At 41.1% G+C, this 16,969-nt stretch overlaps 1 protein-coding gene across 4 annotated transcripts in view; it reads right to left on the minus strand.

The window, feature by feature from the left end:
• Positions 1 to 12,389, minus strand: part of gpc5a (glypican 5a) — a 118,573-nt gene extending 106,184 nt beyond the window's left edge. For 3 of the 4 annotated variants that reach the window (XM_048978397.1, XM_048978396.1, XM_048978400.1), the window contains exons 1-2: positions 4,728 to 5,399; positions 2,238 to 2,399 (exon numbers count right to left, since the gene is read on the minus strand). In XM_048978397.1, the coding sequence (XP_048834354.1) occupies positions 2,238 to 2,399; positions 4,728 to 4,875 (310 nt within the window). In that variant the 5' untranslated portion in view covers positions 4,876 to 5,399. Of the gene's footprint in view, positions 1 to 2,237; positions 2,400 to 4,727; positions 5,400 to 10,453; positions 10,480 to 12,121 lie in introns of those variants that run through there. The other variant, XM_048978398.1, reaches the window with a different exon arrangement.
• Positions 12,390 to 16,969: the final 4,580 nt, after the last annotated feature.

Genomic DNA, 16,969 nt, shown 5'->3' on the forward strand with positions numbered 1-16,969 from the left:
ATCTTCAATAGAAGGTAGAGAGAGATATTACAGGCTAGTTTGGAACACGATAATGTGCGTGTGTAGGGGGGGAGGGGGTGTCATTGGCCTAATAATTTGTATTTTTTTTTCTGTATCAACTTAGAATCGTAATTAGCCTACTCTTTGAAGACCCTCTGAGAGGTACACATCTCTGTTCCGTTCCTAGAAATCACATGACATCAGCATGAGCGGGGCTGAAAACGGAGAAAAGTAATTAAAACAAGTCTTGTGTTCCGGTTCTGAGTCCGAAGGGAAGGACATGGAAGCCGTGTGAAGGGATATGAGATTGTGTAGTTAATGCTGTCAGCTTGTCACCTCCGCGGTCATGCAGTTCCCTTACCAGAGGTCAGCGTTCATATGATAATTCCCAGAGGAAGATTTTCATGAGCCCTTCTTATGCACTGCACCATCTGCAGCTATGTTAGTAATTAAATCTAGGCAAATAAGCATTACAAGGCAGAAGGGACCTAGTGCAGTCTAAGCCGATGACAAGACATCTCATTAAGAACAGAAATCAGAGACTTTAACCGCTAACTTTTAGCAAGTCAGTCTGTGGGGGGGGGGGGGGGGGGGGGGGTGAACACTGGCTTTTTTTGGCTGATGCCCCTTTTCCATGCCCAACATAAAAACAATATAAAACTTCATTACAGAATATCTAGAAACTCATGCCACCCCACAGTTCGAAATACCACTGGACCTGTTCTCTTGAAATTTGCAAAAAGTACCACGGAATATGTTTAGATGACAGTCATCTGCTTTCAACCTTCCTTTTGCTGCTACCCAGCAGTGCTGATTCAATTCTGGGGCAAACTGTCTCAAAATTTAATCAGTTACAACTTGTCGCCCACTCCGCAAAATTTGAAAAAGATCTGTCAAATGGTTAAGTTACCTTAACAAGCAAAGCATCTGTGGTAGCGATGACAACAGCGGTCTGGATCCGCAGCTAACTATTCAAGCAGAAGCTGTTACTACCAAAAACCTAATCATAACCCCTTAGACATTTAATAGAAGCAACTACGACCTTCTACTTCATAAACAGAGACGGATGGAAACAAACTTGGTCTTCACCGGGATTCTGGCTATGGTACATGCCTTTGCCAGTACTGCCTCAGGTACCCATTACTGTACTTGTTTTGTCCTGTAGCTTAGTGTTAACCCAGCGACGTTCTCCTCAGCACAGCTTGTCCATCTTTCTGTTTAATCGATTTTCTACTAGTGTCAAAAATATCAGAGTAGAGAGGCCTAAACATCCTTATATTCAAAGGTGTCATGCATGAAAATGTGTTCAGACTGAATGTACAGTAAGGTGGAATTCGGCACTTAAAGACCTGTGATGACCGTTACTGCAAGATGCTCCAATGGCCGTTACTCAACAGTCCAGACAACGAAAGCTTATTCACAGGAATCAGTACATCAGAGTTCACAAAATGAGAACTAATGCATGAGAACGACAGAGCTTGATATTTTAAGTTTTGAGTTGTGATCCCCGCCGAGGAAAACGGAATTCCGCTAAATCCCCCATCACTGCGGGGGCACTGTCCGCTGCCTGACCCTGTGCTCAGACCCCCAAGCTTGCTCTCACCTGCCTATGTGTGGAGAGTAAGATGGTGTAGGCAGAAATTTCCTCAAAGGAAGGAATAAAGAATGACTATTCTGTATTATTCAAGCAAGCTTCACACTTATATGTTTATGCATGATATATGACTCCACATGTTATAAATGTTTATGACTGCATTTTATATAAATTACATTAGGTCAAGATTTCCAGCATATCCACATTTCCCTCATCGGTTACATTTTGTCTTTGGCAAGTAAATTCATAGAAAAATCAACATCTGACCCATAAAATTATCTGCAAGATGCACAAGCTGCAATATTTAACTGCTGAGAACTTGTCAAAAAAAAAACTTCATTATACACAGTAATGAAACATTCTAATGTTAAGTAAATACATAAAAATGTTAAACACACTCCCATTCATTTTTACATATTTTCATATGTCCAACATCTTGAGATGGGTTGATATAACTTGACTGGCATCTTTTATGGGTTTGGTTCATTGAGAGCCTTCCTGTATTATCTTCGTAGACCACCATGCTTAAAACCCCCTACTGAATCCTGGATCTCAGATAACACAAAATAAAGAGTAAACCAGGATGGCATTTCATAGAAAACGCTCTCAGCACATCATGATGTTTCTCCGATGGAGACTTTACCTTGAAATTCAGCGACATTCCGGGAAGTTAAGGTCCTCAGGCTGGAGCTGGTCATCTGGATTAAATTCTGAACATTTTTTTGGGCTGCTGTCTGGTACCTCTCCTCCATGTTTTTGGTACAGCATGTTACACCGAGGGAGTCACACACTTGAAGATCACTCCCTTGGGGAAGACAGAAGGAATTCCATTACAAAAATGCATAACTGTGATGCGCTATCATGAGTAATTCACCATTTTGGTATTCAATATTTTATTGGTAATCAAATGACAAATTTCTCACAACACATTCAACATACTATTTCATTATAAACCCATGAAAACTGTACTTGGAAAAACTCAATTTGCTGTACAAGACCAGCAACAAGCAGGCATGCACGTAGTCATATCTCTTATCCTACAGTTTTGCCACTTACAGGTTTAAACAAGCAAAAATATGAAGTGTCTGAGGTAATCAGCAGCCATCACTTAGCCAAGTGATAAGGATTTCTCACTCTAAGCTGCTTATGACAACAATCAGTGAAGATAGGGGCAAAGCCATGAAAAAACAAGCATGTCAAGACAAGACAAATGGTCAGGTGGCCAAAGACACTACTGTGTTGACATGTGAGATTGCAGGCCTCACTTTGAGACCAAAGGGCTATGCAGATTGCCAGCTCTCCTCACCCTTTAACAATTTCATTGAAATAACTGTTTGGATTGTAGGGCTTCACAAAAGAGGTCAATTAAAATACTCTGGGCATGTCACAGAAGCAGTGGGCTTTCTGGGGGGAAAAAAAGTAACTTAACTTTAGTAAAATGTTAGTGTGTTCAGCTTTAGAAAGGCAACCAGCATCTGCTTAGGAAGATGTTATTCTGTGACTATTCGATTTGTGAAATTATTTTAAATTATTACATTTCATACAGCCACCATTTGGATTGTAAACAAAGTTAACACTGGGGAAAAGATTCTGAACAAACCCATTGTGACTTTTCCAACCATGATTTGGATGAAGGTTATAAATTAGAGCATTTCAAAAGACACTTAGTTCAACAGAAGCGATACACGGGTGAAATATGCAAACTCACATCCCTGTCTGACCTGCAGCTAGATTAAATAGGGATACAAGAGACACCTTAGCACTTAAGAGTTATGTAACTGACCATTGTTTGTTCTTTGCTTTAAAGAATACTGAACTCGTTTATAGTCACTGGGATAAAGGATTTTTGAAAAATGAATCGAAATACTCGACCTAGGGATGTAACGATTCTCCAGATCCACTGTTTGGTTCAGACCGATTCTTGAGCCACGGCTGAGCCTCGGATTCCCCCCTCCCCGTTTTTCATATTCGCCACAGAATAAATGCCCAGGCTTTACTAATCGCCAACAATCTGTAACACTAAAGAGGGCGATCGGCGATTTGGGAATTCATATGACGTCACCCCACTCCGAAATCTCCCGAGATTATAATTTGGGATTTTTTATTTCCAAGAGTGAATAACTCGACCATATAAACAGGTCCAACCAGGCCTTCAAAACACTGGTGTCGATGTTAGAATGCTATTTTCAAAACTCACACTGTCAATCATATTAAATACATTTGCGTTAGATGAACATTGATTTGTGAAAAAAATACAAATGTATTTTTTGCACATTTCCCTTCAAACTCTATGGCGAAGTGGAACTTAAAGGGATCTAATATAAAAACACCCAAAAAGTGGGTCACAAGGACCAAACCAGGCTGATATTGACCGGGCTGATTTGCGAGATGCGGTCTGTCAGTCATATGGGCGGATACCGCGGTTACTTAACGGGAGATCGCGAACGTTTGTATTTCGGTTTCGGTCTCGGGTTCAGAACCGCAACACAATTATTTTGAACTGAGTATTTAAATTGAAAGAATTTGAAACAGTTGCAAAGTCAGCTAGGTTACTAACTTTCACGCATCTGGCGTGACACTCAACTTTCAACGGCACACAAGACCTAAATCTCTAGAAGACTTAAAACGTTAAGGGATTAAGTTAATTCAGTTTTAAAAGGAAAAGCATCACCTTCGGCTTGTGTCGGCGAGATGTTGTTCAAAAACGAGTGTGAGATTGCACTCAGCCAGCGTCACTTACCGACAGCTTTTAAAGAACAAGAAGCGAGTCACACCGAAGCTTCCACATAATTATCACAGCTGAAATAGTACAGGGCAATAAATATGCAAACATACTAATGAAAAAAGGTGAGTCGATTGCAGTTTGTTTCACCAAGAAGATGCCGTTCAACCAATTCAAGGATGTCAGGCAAGTTTTTTTTTTGCCTAAAATTGCCTTAATCTATTTTTAATTTAATTAAATATATTTATCGTAGGGTAAACCTGTAGCTGTCAGTGCGATACGCCTGACAAATGTGAAAAACAGCTCCGGTTAGGTGAAAAATCCTTACCGTTTCATCTATTAGTCTTTAACAGACAGATCAATCCACGTGATAACTCTGGAAAACGTTTATTAACGTTTCTCGACACTTACCCTTCCTAGGTGTTTCAGGCACTGTTTTTATCGGTCCAATCTCATTTAAATGGAACAACTTCTGAACTTCACTGCAATCGGTGGGACTTTGCAAACAGACGGCAGGAAAAACTAATACCAGGCAGCAGAGCAGTTCTTGCTTTTCCATTTCTCCTGAAAACGCGTCTCTAAAAAGCAGCCAACTGCTTCAAGTATGTTGTGGACGGGAGGAAAAGATAGACAGATGGAACGTGCAGTCACTTTCCCTGCGATCAACATACATGTGTCGCACTCCTCCTCCGCACCCCCTGGGAATATGAGACACAGGGGTCAGTCATTGAGACACTGAGTAAGGCAGAGGACTTCTTCAAACATGTCTGGCTTGTTGATGACCACAAGAATAAATGTCCAGTGGTATGGAAAATTGTCGGTCACATCGGCGAAGCAGACGGCCCATTTCTGCGGTCTTAGCTCTGGGACTTGGGAGTAGAGCCATCTTGCGGACGAAAACAACACTCCAGTAATTTTTAAGCGGGGGTATGACTCCTAAAGCAGCTCTTCCAGAAAGGATGGTGGCCCGGGAAAAGACCCGGGACACCCGTGGAGGGATTTCATCTCCCAACTGGCTGCAAAACATCTAAAGGTTTCCTATAATGAGGTGGAGTATGGGCATGGAATGTAAATCTGTACAGACCTGGTCAAAATGCTGCCACCGGAATTCTCAGCAGAAAAGAAGTATTATAGTGCTCACGATATCGCTCAAAATTCGCTATGGTACTGCGGTATGACCGGGTGTTATAACAGCAAGCTCTTCATTGCGTACATTTTGATTGTTGAATAAACCATGGTAAACTCTGTAGCAGGTTAAAGGGAGCCATCTACTGGGGAAACAAAACATTGCAAATAGCGAAATCGAAAAAGCTATTCCCGTGTGCGACGTCACGAAAACCTAAAACGAGAAATGTGCATAATCCTAATCCCAAATGACCAAAACCCCTACCCAGCACTAATCCAAACCATGAGTAACAAAAACAAAATACAATACCACGTATTTTTTATAATAGTTTCCCCATGTTTTTACCGAGATTGCCCCCACGTCATCAAAACAAGTCTTTAATAACAATGTGGGGACGTCTTGTCATTAAAGTTCGCACAGGTTAGTGTTTGGGTATTCATTTTTAAATTCCAGAGACCAATGTCAATGCCACTGTTACATACCCCACCTAAATTAGTCAATCATTGGCAACTAACCAGTTTAACAGCAGTTTTACAGACCAGGAAAATTCCTAAAACCCTGCCCATTTGTTGGACTGCTGCAACCAATGATTTCACTTTGATGGCTCACAGCGTAAATTTCAGATTTCATACCAGACACCAGGTGAGATTTTATTTATTATTACTATTGCGGTCCTATCTATCTAAAAGAAGAAGAAAATAAATATATATATATATATATATATATATATATATATATATATATATATATACACACACACACACATACATACATACATACACACACACACACACACACCAAGTTTAGCAAGAATCTTTTGCAGTAGTGACTGTAGTTTATCGTGCGTTTAGATCCAGCCATCATAACTGTTACAGTCAGAGTGGGTCTGAATCTGATACCAGGAAGTAATAGGTAGCGCTGTGTGTGGGGTACCAGTCTATCGCTCTCATTCTTACACTTATTTGTCAGTCTTCTTATGCTTGTGATGCGTTTCTTCCGCTACTTGACTGAAGAGAACTGTGCAGGAACACACGTGTACTTTGTGCCTGTACAAATGGGAAAGTCAATTCAATTCTTCCTTCAACCAATAAAAAGTGTTCAAAATTCCAACACAACTCATTAAAATCTGTGTCAGTGTCCCCTCCCCCCTCTACATTTACAAAGAACCTGGGGCGGTACCGAATCACTTTGGCATTTTATTTTTGGTCGGGGGGGAATCCCCCAATGAATATCTAAAAATAACCTGCTCAATACTACATTCCATATGTTAAATAATTTTTTTTTGTTCCCAGCACATATCTAGGCACCAATGGTGAAAAACTGTTACACATTTGTTTCCCATTGTTACACTAACTTTGCACAACTATTGTCCCCAATTTCTGGTGATTCTTTTTAAAGAATTGTTCCCATCCATACCAATTTATACTTTCATTTTACAGTCATGAAAGTAGCATAAAGAACCAATTCACACTTGAGGCCTTATACTGCTGTTCCTTGCCAATTTGTCCTATACAGTTTTTTTTAACCAATATACTGCTAATAACTCACATCACAGAATTATTCAACTTTCAAAATTTCCAACCAATCTATAAATGAAAAAAAGGGGAAAATGAAAAGGTAAAGACCTCTCATACTGTACAATATACAATTGAATATTTATAACCACCTGTCACAAACTCTAAAATTTAAAATTGTTCTTGCTTGGCACCACAACTTAAACACTGATTCATACATGTTGACATAATGGAACGCACCACAAAAATGAAGCATACTACTACTACTTCTGGAAACCCCCATAACACCATCCGACAAATGTGCAAGATCACTCAGGAAATATGCGCCTCCTTCCATCTCAGGAACAGCACAGAAAAGGAACAATGGCAGTTACAACCACAACTTCCGAGAAAGGGCAAGACGAACAATTATTAGGCAGCAGAAGCAAAGGGAGCACAAAAATGAAGTGGTTGGAAGGTGTTGTATGTGCAAATTTCCTGACAACTAACAAAATCCATATTTTTAGCCCAAAGTTCATTTTGGGGAGTATTTTAATATACCTAATTAGATATTAGAGCAAGCAGTTTAGTCTCCTTTATTTGCAGGCAACATATCCCATTCCGTCAAAAGATAACACTTCAAACCAATATTCGGAAGAAAAAAAAAACATGCATAAAGAAATATATCTAGAAAAACCCATGACTGCATGGATTTCATGCCGTTCAAGAAATGCAGACAGACCAACAACTGAAAATTTACGATGAGCCAATCTGATTTTTACCATTTCCTGCCAATGTCCGACACAGGAAGACTTTGTTTGCCTCCTTAATATCCCCCTACAATAAAGTATAACTATATACACCGCAGTACCAAAAGCAAGGGGGTATCGTTTGACCCAATATGTTTTCATTGAAAGAGGCTATACACACAGACCAGTAAGAGTGAGATGTACCAGGCAGTATCTTCCAGTTGATGCCACATCAAGTTGATATTACCAAAGCCATCTACTCGAGAACAGTACTTCAAAAAAATTGACCGTCTAAAAATTTACAAATGTAGACCTGAAGGCGTCACTCTGCTGTTCATTACTTAGGACAAATACCCTAAAAAGCACCAATGCACACACCTACATTAGGTTTTGGCATATAATGATGAAAAATCTTGTCAAACTACACAGATAATCCCATAAATTTGATGCTGCCTGTCAGTATGGCTGCACAGGTCTGCAGTGATGTTTGTTCACCACACATAAAGCTGCACATGAAAAACATTTGCAGTTTTTCTAAGCAGTGATCCCCCGCTATATCGCAGTTATTATTCTGCGGATTTTTCTCCAACCCGTCACAGTTCTCTGCGTATCACACACCTTGCTTGGGGTCCGATTGTTTTCATTTTGTTCCAAGCCCTTCGATCGCTCCCAAGCATCCTGCATGTTCTAAGCCTTCCGGTAGTAGTGAGCCTAAGTGCCAAAGACCTCGACCATTCAGAAGGTAAAAAAAAAAAAAGACTCCTGGATGTGCTTCGGGAAGGAAAGCATTACGTGGACGTCACTAGCCCTTATTAAAATGTTCTTTTTACATATTCCATTACGTGTAGAGAGAGATGTATACATTACATCATGCACATCACATATTTCTGTGACACTCATTCATGGCATCCACATATATGGTGTTCCAAATTTACGCGTGGTTAATGTGTGTGGGAGGGGCACTTTAAGGCTATATACATATTATACTCACACACATATATATATACACGTGTGTGTATAAATGTTCACTTATATGGTCTTTCTGTATTGCAGACTATCACCTATTGCTGATGGGTCCGGTCTGAAACGCATTTTCCGCGATAGGCGGAGGTTCACTGTATATGAAATGGGTTATACCCAAAACAGAACTTAAATAGGAAAAGCAAAAATCAGCCCAAATGGACAAAACCACATTTAAAAGTGGTCAGTGTTAGAGCACATCCTACATTAAGTGAACTGCAACGGATCACTATTAAACCTGCAGTACTGATAAAAAAAAAAAAAAAAAAGGCTAACTTTTTATTCATTCCAAAGTCGCTCTATCCTCCAGTATGTTTACAGCCAACATATACATTTCACACAAGCCATTAAATTACAGAGGCAGTCCATGGACACCACATTACAAATGTTACAGCAGAAACTGGCGAAGTGCAATATGCCAGTCTGGTACATTTATATAGCAAAATGACAGACCGAATCAAGCCGTTTTCCTCCCCAATCCATCTTTATTCAACAGATTACATTACAGTCAAAGCACATGGAGAGAACAGAGGGGAGAAAGAAAGAGAAAAAAGGTTGCAGTATTTAACACAGGATTTTTCTACAAGATATTTTTCCACCCGCACTCTCAAAGGCAGAACCACTGTTCTTTGGATCTGAATACACAAGCTCTGCACATGCCATGTTTCTAAATATGAGGGGGGCAGACATCCAGCAGGTCAGTTCCCATAACCCTCAACAGGCCGGGACAAGTGCAATACCTTACCAGTAAACAGCATTGCTACTCATCCCAACCTGTCCAGAAAGGGACCACGATACAACGTTACTCACAAGAAACGAGATGCAATTCACAGCCATGATCAGTTTTGCATGGATTTGCACAGCAATAAAGGATAAGCTGAATGCAAACCAGCAAAACTAACCAGGGAACTGTGCAGTGAAGGTGAACAGTTTGTGTCCACTTGGTGCCTTCATCCAGAAGTACTTCAAGTGCTCACATTGCAGTAGATCACCAAGAGGCTACCTGCACTATAAGCACTTTAATACTGCTGAAAGAGTTCCTGGAAGGACAACCACCAGCGAAGTCGTGCTTTCACACACTCACTCACTCTCTCTCTCTCTCACACACACTCACTCTTCTCAGCTATGCAGGAGCACACTAAGGAACAGTAGAGAAGACAAGCAGGCCACCATCAGTTTTGCATAGATTTGCACAACTCAAATTCTCTTGTAGTGCAACTATGCAAAACTAACAGAGAACTGCAAAATAATAAAAAAAGCAAGCAAGCAAGCAGTCCAGTTACACACAGGGTGCAAGTCAGCCCCTTATGCCAGAAGGAGCACTTAGGGCAGTAGGTGCTAGTCTACTTCACTATCTGCACTAGATGCACCTTAGCACAAGCAGTAGTTTGGTCTGGGGCACTCGGTGTCACTCTTTGTCAAGGCAGTGCTAGAAGTGCCTCCACTGCAGTAGATGTCTCATACCACTACCTGCACTGTAAGCACTTTGACACTGCGGTGACATGATTGTCACAGTAAAGTCATGTTCATTTAAATAATCGACTAGGAAAATCACGTGCCAACAGTTCAGCGCGAGAAACACGTTCATTTTTTTAACGGAAAAGGAGGGCTTAATCACCCCCAAAATTTTTATTTATTTTATACAAATAAAATATATAAAATAAAATAACCGCATTGCAGTTTGCAAGTTTAAGAAGTTGATCTGCAATCATTTGGAACAAGTCTTCCGCGGTCCAAAGTACTACTTACCACGTTTAACGCGCCGTACAAGTGACCTAAAGGGGAAAAAGAAAAATTGTCAATGAAATCAGTTCTTAGAAACTTGTTCCAGGTGTAGTCCTCCGCGTGGTGCAGCCCCTAAATGTCGAGAAAACGAGTGGCGCATTTAATAAATTAACCTTTTTTAAAAAAAAAATAAAAAATACACCGGCGCGAGGGTAGCATGGGACCTCATGGCACCGCATGCTCCTTCCCCATATCAAACCTTTCACGACTCGCTGGTGTTTGGGGGGGCAGCTTCAGCATGCCATGTCGCGATTTGAACAAATACTAGGTAATTTAATTTTACCGGGCCGGAGAAACATAACACGAAGTCGTGACTCGCGGCTCAGAAGCAATGTGTTGCAGCCGCGAAGCTCACGGTTTTAAACTACGAGCCAAGCACGCGGCCGCGCGAGAGAACAACGCATGCGCGGTGCTCCCACAGCAGCCATCCCCCCCCCACTTCCTTCACCCCCGCGAAGCACACCAACATGGCGCCGCTGAATCCGAATCACTCTAGCGCTTTGTGATAACACGAGAAACAAAAATAACTGGACACAGTACGTGAGGGAAGGCAAGGTCAGCGCATGTTTACGGGTTCCTTCAACATAAGCGTTTGAAAGCCGGGCTGAGTGGCGCTGAAACCGCCCGAAGCGTAACCCCACCACCCCCCAGCCAGCGCTGTGCTATTAGCCCTGGTTAGCTGCTCTCCAAGTCCCACAAAACACGCACCGTTCGTCCGTCGGAGGCCAAAAACAACCGCTCTCCTCTCGCAACCACCGGCACCCCCGTTTTCCCGAGCCGAACACGCACCAATACGCCATTTTAATCCGACGGCCGAGAAAACATAACAAGTAGCCAGAAATGAAGTAGCAAAGAGCCGCTAGCCGCGCGCCGGCCTCGCTCTTCCCGCACCGCCCGCACTTCGTATTAAACCGACAAGCGGAGCATCAGACCAGCCGACGCCGCGCCCGGTGTGAGAGCGAAATCCGATCGTGTACTCTCAGCTTCTCGGTTAAGTTTTCCCCGCTTGTGGAAGTGCAGCAGGCCAGCTCGGGCGCTTTAATCCGCGGCCTGCTCCTGCTCCATGTGCCGCCGCTGCTTTGTTCTGGAGGTGCTTTAACTTGCGGCGAACTGAACCGAGAGCCTACAACTAACTTTTCCCGCTCGGACTTCAAAATAATAATACGCACATGGTCAATAATAATAATAAAAGAATAAAAAAACTCTCCGCGACCGCTCTAATGCGACAAAGGGAGTTGGAGAGCCGGGGAGGAGAGGCGGACAGCAGCCCGGCCACTCGCCCCGCACGCGTCCGCCCTCACCTCCTCTTTCCTCCCTAATCCTAGCCTTAATTCCCGGGCGCCCTCCCGCGAAGCTCGGGGCGACCAATGCGGAGAAACAAGCCGCGAGTGATTTGTTTCCCCCCTCCCTCATCATCCCAAGACCAGTGGAGGAGGGTGAGGGCTGCCATGCGCCCCTCATATCGGCCAGCCCCATCATTTCCCCTGCTGCCCCGGGATTTTAAACCTGGGATCACAATTTAAAAAAAAAAAAAAAAAACCTCGCATGTAAAGAGGAGAAATAAAGTCCCCGTACGCTACAAGTAAAGGCACCAACAGGTTACCGGTAACACAGGCGCAGTGAGAGACTCACCAGCGCAAAATCCACCATCTTCACTCACTCAGCCGCACACGCTCATACACACGGATCCTCGCCGTTTACTGTCAGCGCTCCGGGCGAATACGTGCAAAAACTGCACCGCAAAAACTTTGAAAGCTGAGCGATCGACACACGGAGTCACAACTCTCACGTCGGTAATCGAGTGCATTTATCTTCCTGCTAGACTTTTAGAAGAAGAAGGTGGGGGAAAAAATGTAGCAAAGTGGCGCCAACGTGCCCTCCATTTAACCATGTGGGTGAATGAAGGGCGGCTCCCGCTGAACGTAAATATCTACAACCCAACTCCTTCATTAGCATAAATAAACCACTTCCGATCCAAACCATCCGCCAATCCGAGCGAGGCGCAGTGTAGCAGGGCGCCTATGCCGCGCTTTACGCGCTCGGAACCTTCTTATAAGCCGAAATCGCTTGTGAATATTTCCCACTTCAACTTGGAGTAATTCGATTTCGTGAAGCTGCTATACATTTAAACTGAAATTAGTAAAAGGTAAAGATAGAAAACAATTATTTACCTTTGCACAGGCTGTCTCTCGACAGTGGATCTGTCTCTATCGTATATTTATCGCCAGCGCATAAAATGAACAAAGATGCATTAATATCAAAACAACTTACTTTCAAATTTAGTTATGTACTAGTGCTACTATTTGTGTTTTCCATTGTGCTGTCCTTGTAGTGCCACTTTTCGGGTGCAGGGTATGGTCATATCACTATCAGTCTATGTCGCTGTCCTGTGCGTGACATACTGGTAAATTGCACTAAACGCATTTTCCGCCAAACTGGTTTTGTGGACATAAATGCTTCTATTCTATTCATCGACACAAATTCCTTGGATTTATAAATATAAAAGCAGTCTAACTCTTCCTTGTATTTGTTTAACAACAACAATAATGATAAATAATAATTTGTCTACCAGTCTGTCTCAGAATAATTTACAATTGTATTCATTTTTCTTTCTTGTTTTTAATGTATGTATTCTACAAAACATTAATATGTTTCAAATCATATGCTTTGATTAATTGATATGCATAAACATTAGATTTGGATTATTTGTCATGCAAATGTAATAGTACCAGTTCAGTGAACCATCACTTTCATAAATAACGAAATTATACTTATTGTTGCATTTTAATCATAGTGAATATAGTGGAATCAAGTTTTCAAGACTCATTTAATTATTAGGGGCAAACTGCAATACTGTGTAGAATGTGATAAAAATGCTTCACTACATCTGGCCAGTTTGCAGTTAAATCTCAGTCACTTTCTGTAACATTAAATAACCAGTTACTGTATTGCTCCCAGTAGTGTATTTTGATTTAGTATGGATTTTTTTTACTATTAAAAAATAGAAACTGAAATTATTTGAGCAGTATAGTTATCCACATTAAAAAGCATATTGCATTCTACAATACACTTTGTTTGAAAGAAATATGTATAACACTTACTGTACCTGGAAGTCAAAGTACGTTTGGTAGGAATGAGCTTAATTCCTGGCTGGACACCAGCACAGAAGGCTGTGGATTCTCAAAGTTGAAGAATTTGATTTGAATGTAAAGTCAGTTTCTCTGTCATGCTTGAATTGTGATTCAATCATGTGATTGTTTTGGTCCATTTGAAAACTTACTCGTGTTATCACCTTGCATAATGGCTCCAAATTGTAAACTTTTCTATATTCTTCCAACAAAAAAATTGTGGTGCAGGATAATATTTGTAGCATGCTAACTAAAATACATACAGTACTGTACAAAAGTCTTAGGCAGTCAAAGGAAATATTTAAAGCTATTTATCTATGTTGTAAATTTAGATTGACTCCGAACGAAAACCACAATTTAAAGTTGGAAGATATGCAAATTAAGAGTAACGCAATAAAAACTAACAAGAATTTCTTCCGATCCATAGAATGTTACTGATATGTTGTTGGATGTCTAGAAAAACATGGCTTTGCTTTTAAACCTCTTCCCAGAGAGATGCCAGCCATTACATTATAAATATAAATTTCACCACCAGTTCACTTACTTAATTAATTAGTTAAAGAAGTCCATGAGATATTGATTAACAATACAAGGTGCAGTAGTGGTCAAAAAACAACATGAATGAATTGGATAGCGGCTGGCCCCCCATCCTGGGTTGTTCCCTGCCTCGTGCCCATTGCTTCCGGGATAGGCTCTGGACCCCCCGCGACCCAATAGGATAAGCGGTTTGGAAAATGGACGGATGAATTGGATAGCTGTGGCGCATGCTGGGGTGACCTTAGGAGAGGTTTTAAAATGACTACACTAACACATTTTGGCACATAATATGCCTAACCCTTTTGCACAGTACAATAAGGCAATTTATCTGGGTGGTAAATGTATACTCAGAGTGTTCACATTGACATTGATAACATTATATTTGGACTTCCTTTATTGACCTGCTTATCATGGTGCAACACAATGTGTAAATTCAGAAAATGAGAAAAAATCTGTGTTTATTAAAAAAAAAAATCATAGTTTATACCAATATGAAGGTCATTTAAACATCATTTTCTTTCACTGTATATTCTCAAAAAGGACCTGAAATGAACTGAAGATTGTTTCAAAGCCTCTTCTAAATCCATCCCAGGATTTGCAGCAACCATCCAATGCAACCATGCATTTGTTGACTTGACCACTAAGTACCGTGTCAGATAATCAATACCCAATCAAGTTATTTAACTAATTAAATTCAGTAAATCATTTAGTTGATATCAATATCTTGTTGGAGAACAGAAGACATGCTTGTTAGTTTTCAATGTGTTACTGTTAATCTTCATAAGTTTTAATATTATTTTCTATTTTTCTGGGCAAACTCTCCATGTTTACATTTACTACCCAGTAAAATAGTCTTAAACATTTTCTTTGACCGACTAAGATTTTGCACTGTATATAACCACTTGTAGTCTCAAAACACAACACATTTCCATTGTATCTGTCCAGTTTCCTGATTTTTTCGGTAATAAACCTGGGGAGGGATGATGGAAAAACAGTCGCAGACATCATACATTTCAGCAAGGACACCAATTCAGTAAAGTCAGGTTTAAAATGTATTGAAAAATAGATACAACTTTATATACTTATTTTTCATATTCCTGTGTACAGTCTAAGTAAGTTACTTTGATTAAAAAGTGCGTTATTACCCTACTTCCACTGATTAAATTTAGTAATTAGAAAAATTATGTTTGGAAACAGACAGTGGGAGGGTTTTTCTGTGCTGTGGCAACCATTCCTTGGTTTGACCAAAACTCTATTGGAGCCAGTTTCTCTCATCAGTATTAATAAACGTGTGCGTGTGTGAGTGGATTAGGTTTATATTCATTGTTAAGACCAAATTCAATCAACAATGGTCCACATAATGTCAAAATAACAGGTTTTTATAACATTGTGAGGAAATCTAGTCCCCAAAATGTAATAACTATAAAACACACACAATACCAGAATGTAACAGATAGTTAATTGGAAAATGTTTAATTATTTTGATGACTGATGTCTAGCACTGATTTGTAATGTTTTCCGGGATTTGTGGAGTGTTCTTTTCCTTGTGACATCTGTTTCCTTAGACGGCAGGATTATTTAAAGGACTGTCAGTAAGATATAACAGGCAGGTGGGTTTGCTGCCTCTCAGACAGGCTCATTTACATACCAAATACAGGTGAATAAAAGAAGTCAATAAATCCCCGGCCATTTAAAGCATCTGCCTCATATCAAGAATGTTAAATCCATTGTTGCTTGTAAATGTATAACATAATATATGCAATAACTGTGTCCTATTTATTTAATACAATGAAATCTAAATAGTTTTTTTTTTGTAGCAATTCTGTTGAAATTATTTACTTGGGGGTGGAATGGTGGTGCAGTGGTTAGCACTGTTGCCTCACACCTCTGCGACCCGGGTTCGAGTCTCCGCCTGGGTCACATGTGTGTGGAGTTTGCATGCTCTCCCCATGTCGTCGTTCAGTTTCCCCCCACAGTCCAAAAACATGCTGAGGTTAACTGGAGTTACTAAAATTGCCCGTAGGTGTGCATGTGTGAGTGACTGGTGTGTGAATGTTCCCTGAGATGGGCTGGCCTCCCATCCTGGGTTGTTTCCTGCCTCATGCCCATTGCTTCCGGGATAGGCTCCAGACCCCCCACGACCCAGTAGGATAAGTGGTTTGGAAAATGGATGGATGGATGATTTACTTCAAATTATAACAACAATAATAATAGCCATCATCATCATCTTATGTACTCAGAACATTTTTCCATAAGAACACATCTAAAGAGACTGGCTGTACAACTGAGTCAGATATTTGGGAAATTAATGTCCCATCTATAGTGCCACCTTGTGGCTACTGGCAAAATTTCTTTTTCTTTCATCAGAACAGGCGGACTATGTATCATCCATCCATCCATTTTCCAAACCGCTTATCCTACTGGGTCGCGGGGGGTCCGGAGCCTATCCCGGAAGCAATGGGCATGAGGCAGGGAACAACCCAGGATGGGGGGCCAGCCCATCGCAGGGCACACTCACACACCAGTCACTCACACATGTACACCTACAGGCAATTTAGTAACTCCAATTAGCCTCAGCATGTTTTTGGACTGTGGGGGGAAACCGGAGTACCCGGAGGAAACCCCACGACGACATGGGGAGAACATGCAAACTCCACACACATGTAACCCAGGCGGAGACCTGGGTCCCGGAGGTGTGAGGTAACAGTGCTAACCACTGCACCACCATGCCGCCCCTGACTATGTATTATTTATATTCAATTCAATTCAGTTGAAGTGTGTGTTATATGCACAGCAATCACTCAGTTACATTATA

This window comes from Brienomyrus brachyistius, chromosome 16, assembly GCF_023856365.1.
Source record: "Brienomyrus brachyistius isolate T26 chromosome 16, BBRACH_0.4, whole genome shotgun sequence".
NCBI classification, from domain to species: Eukaryota; Metazoa; Chordata; class Actinopteri; order Osteoglossiformes; family Mormyridae; genus Brienomyrus; species Brienomyrus brachyistius.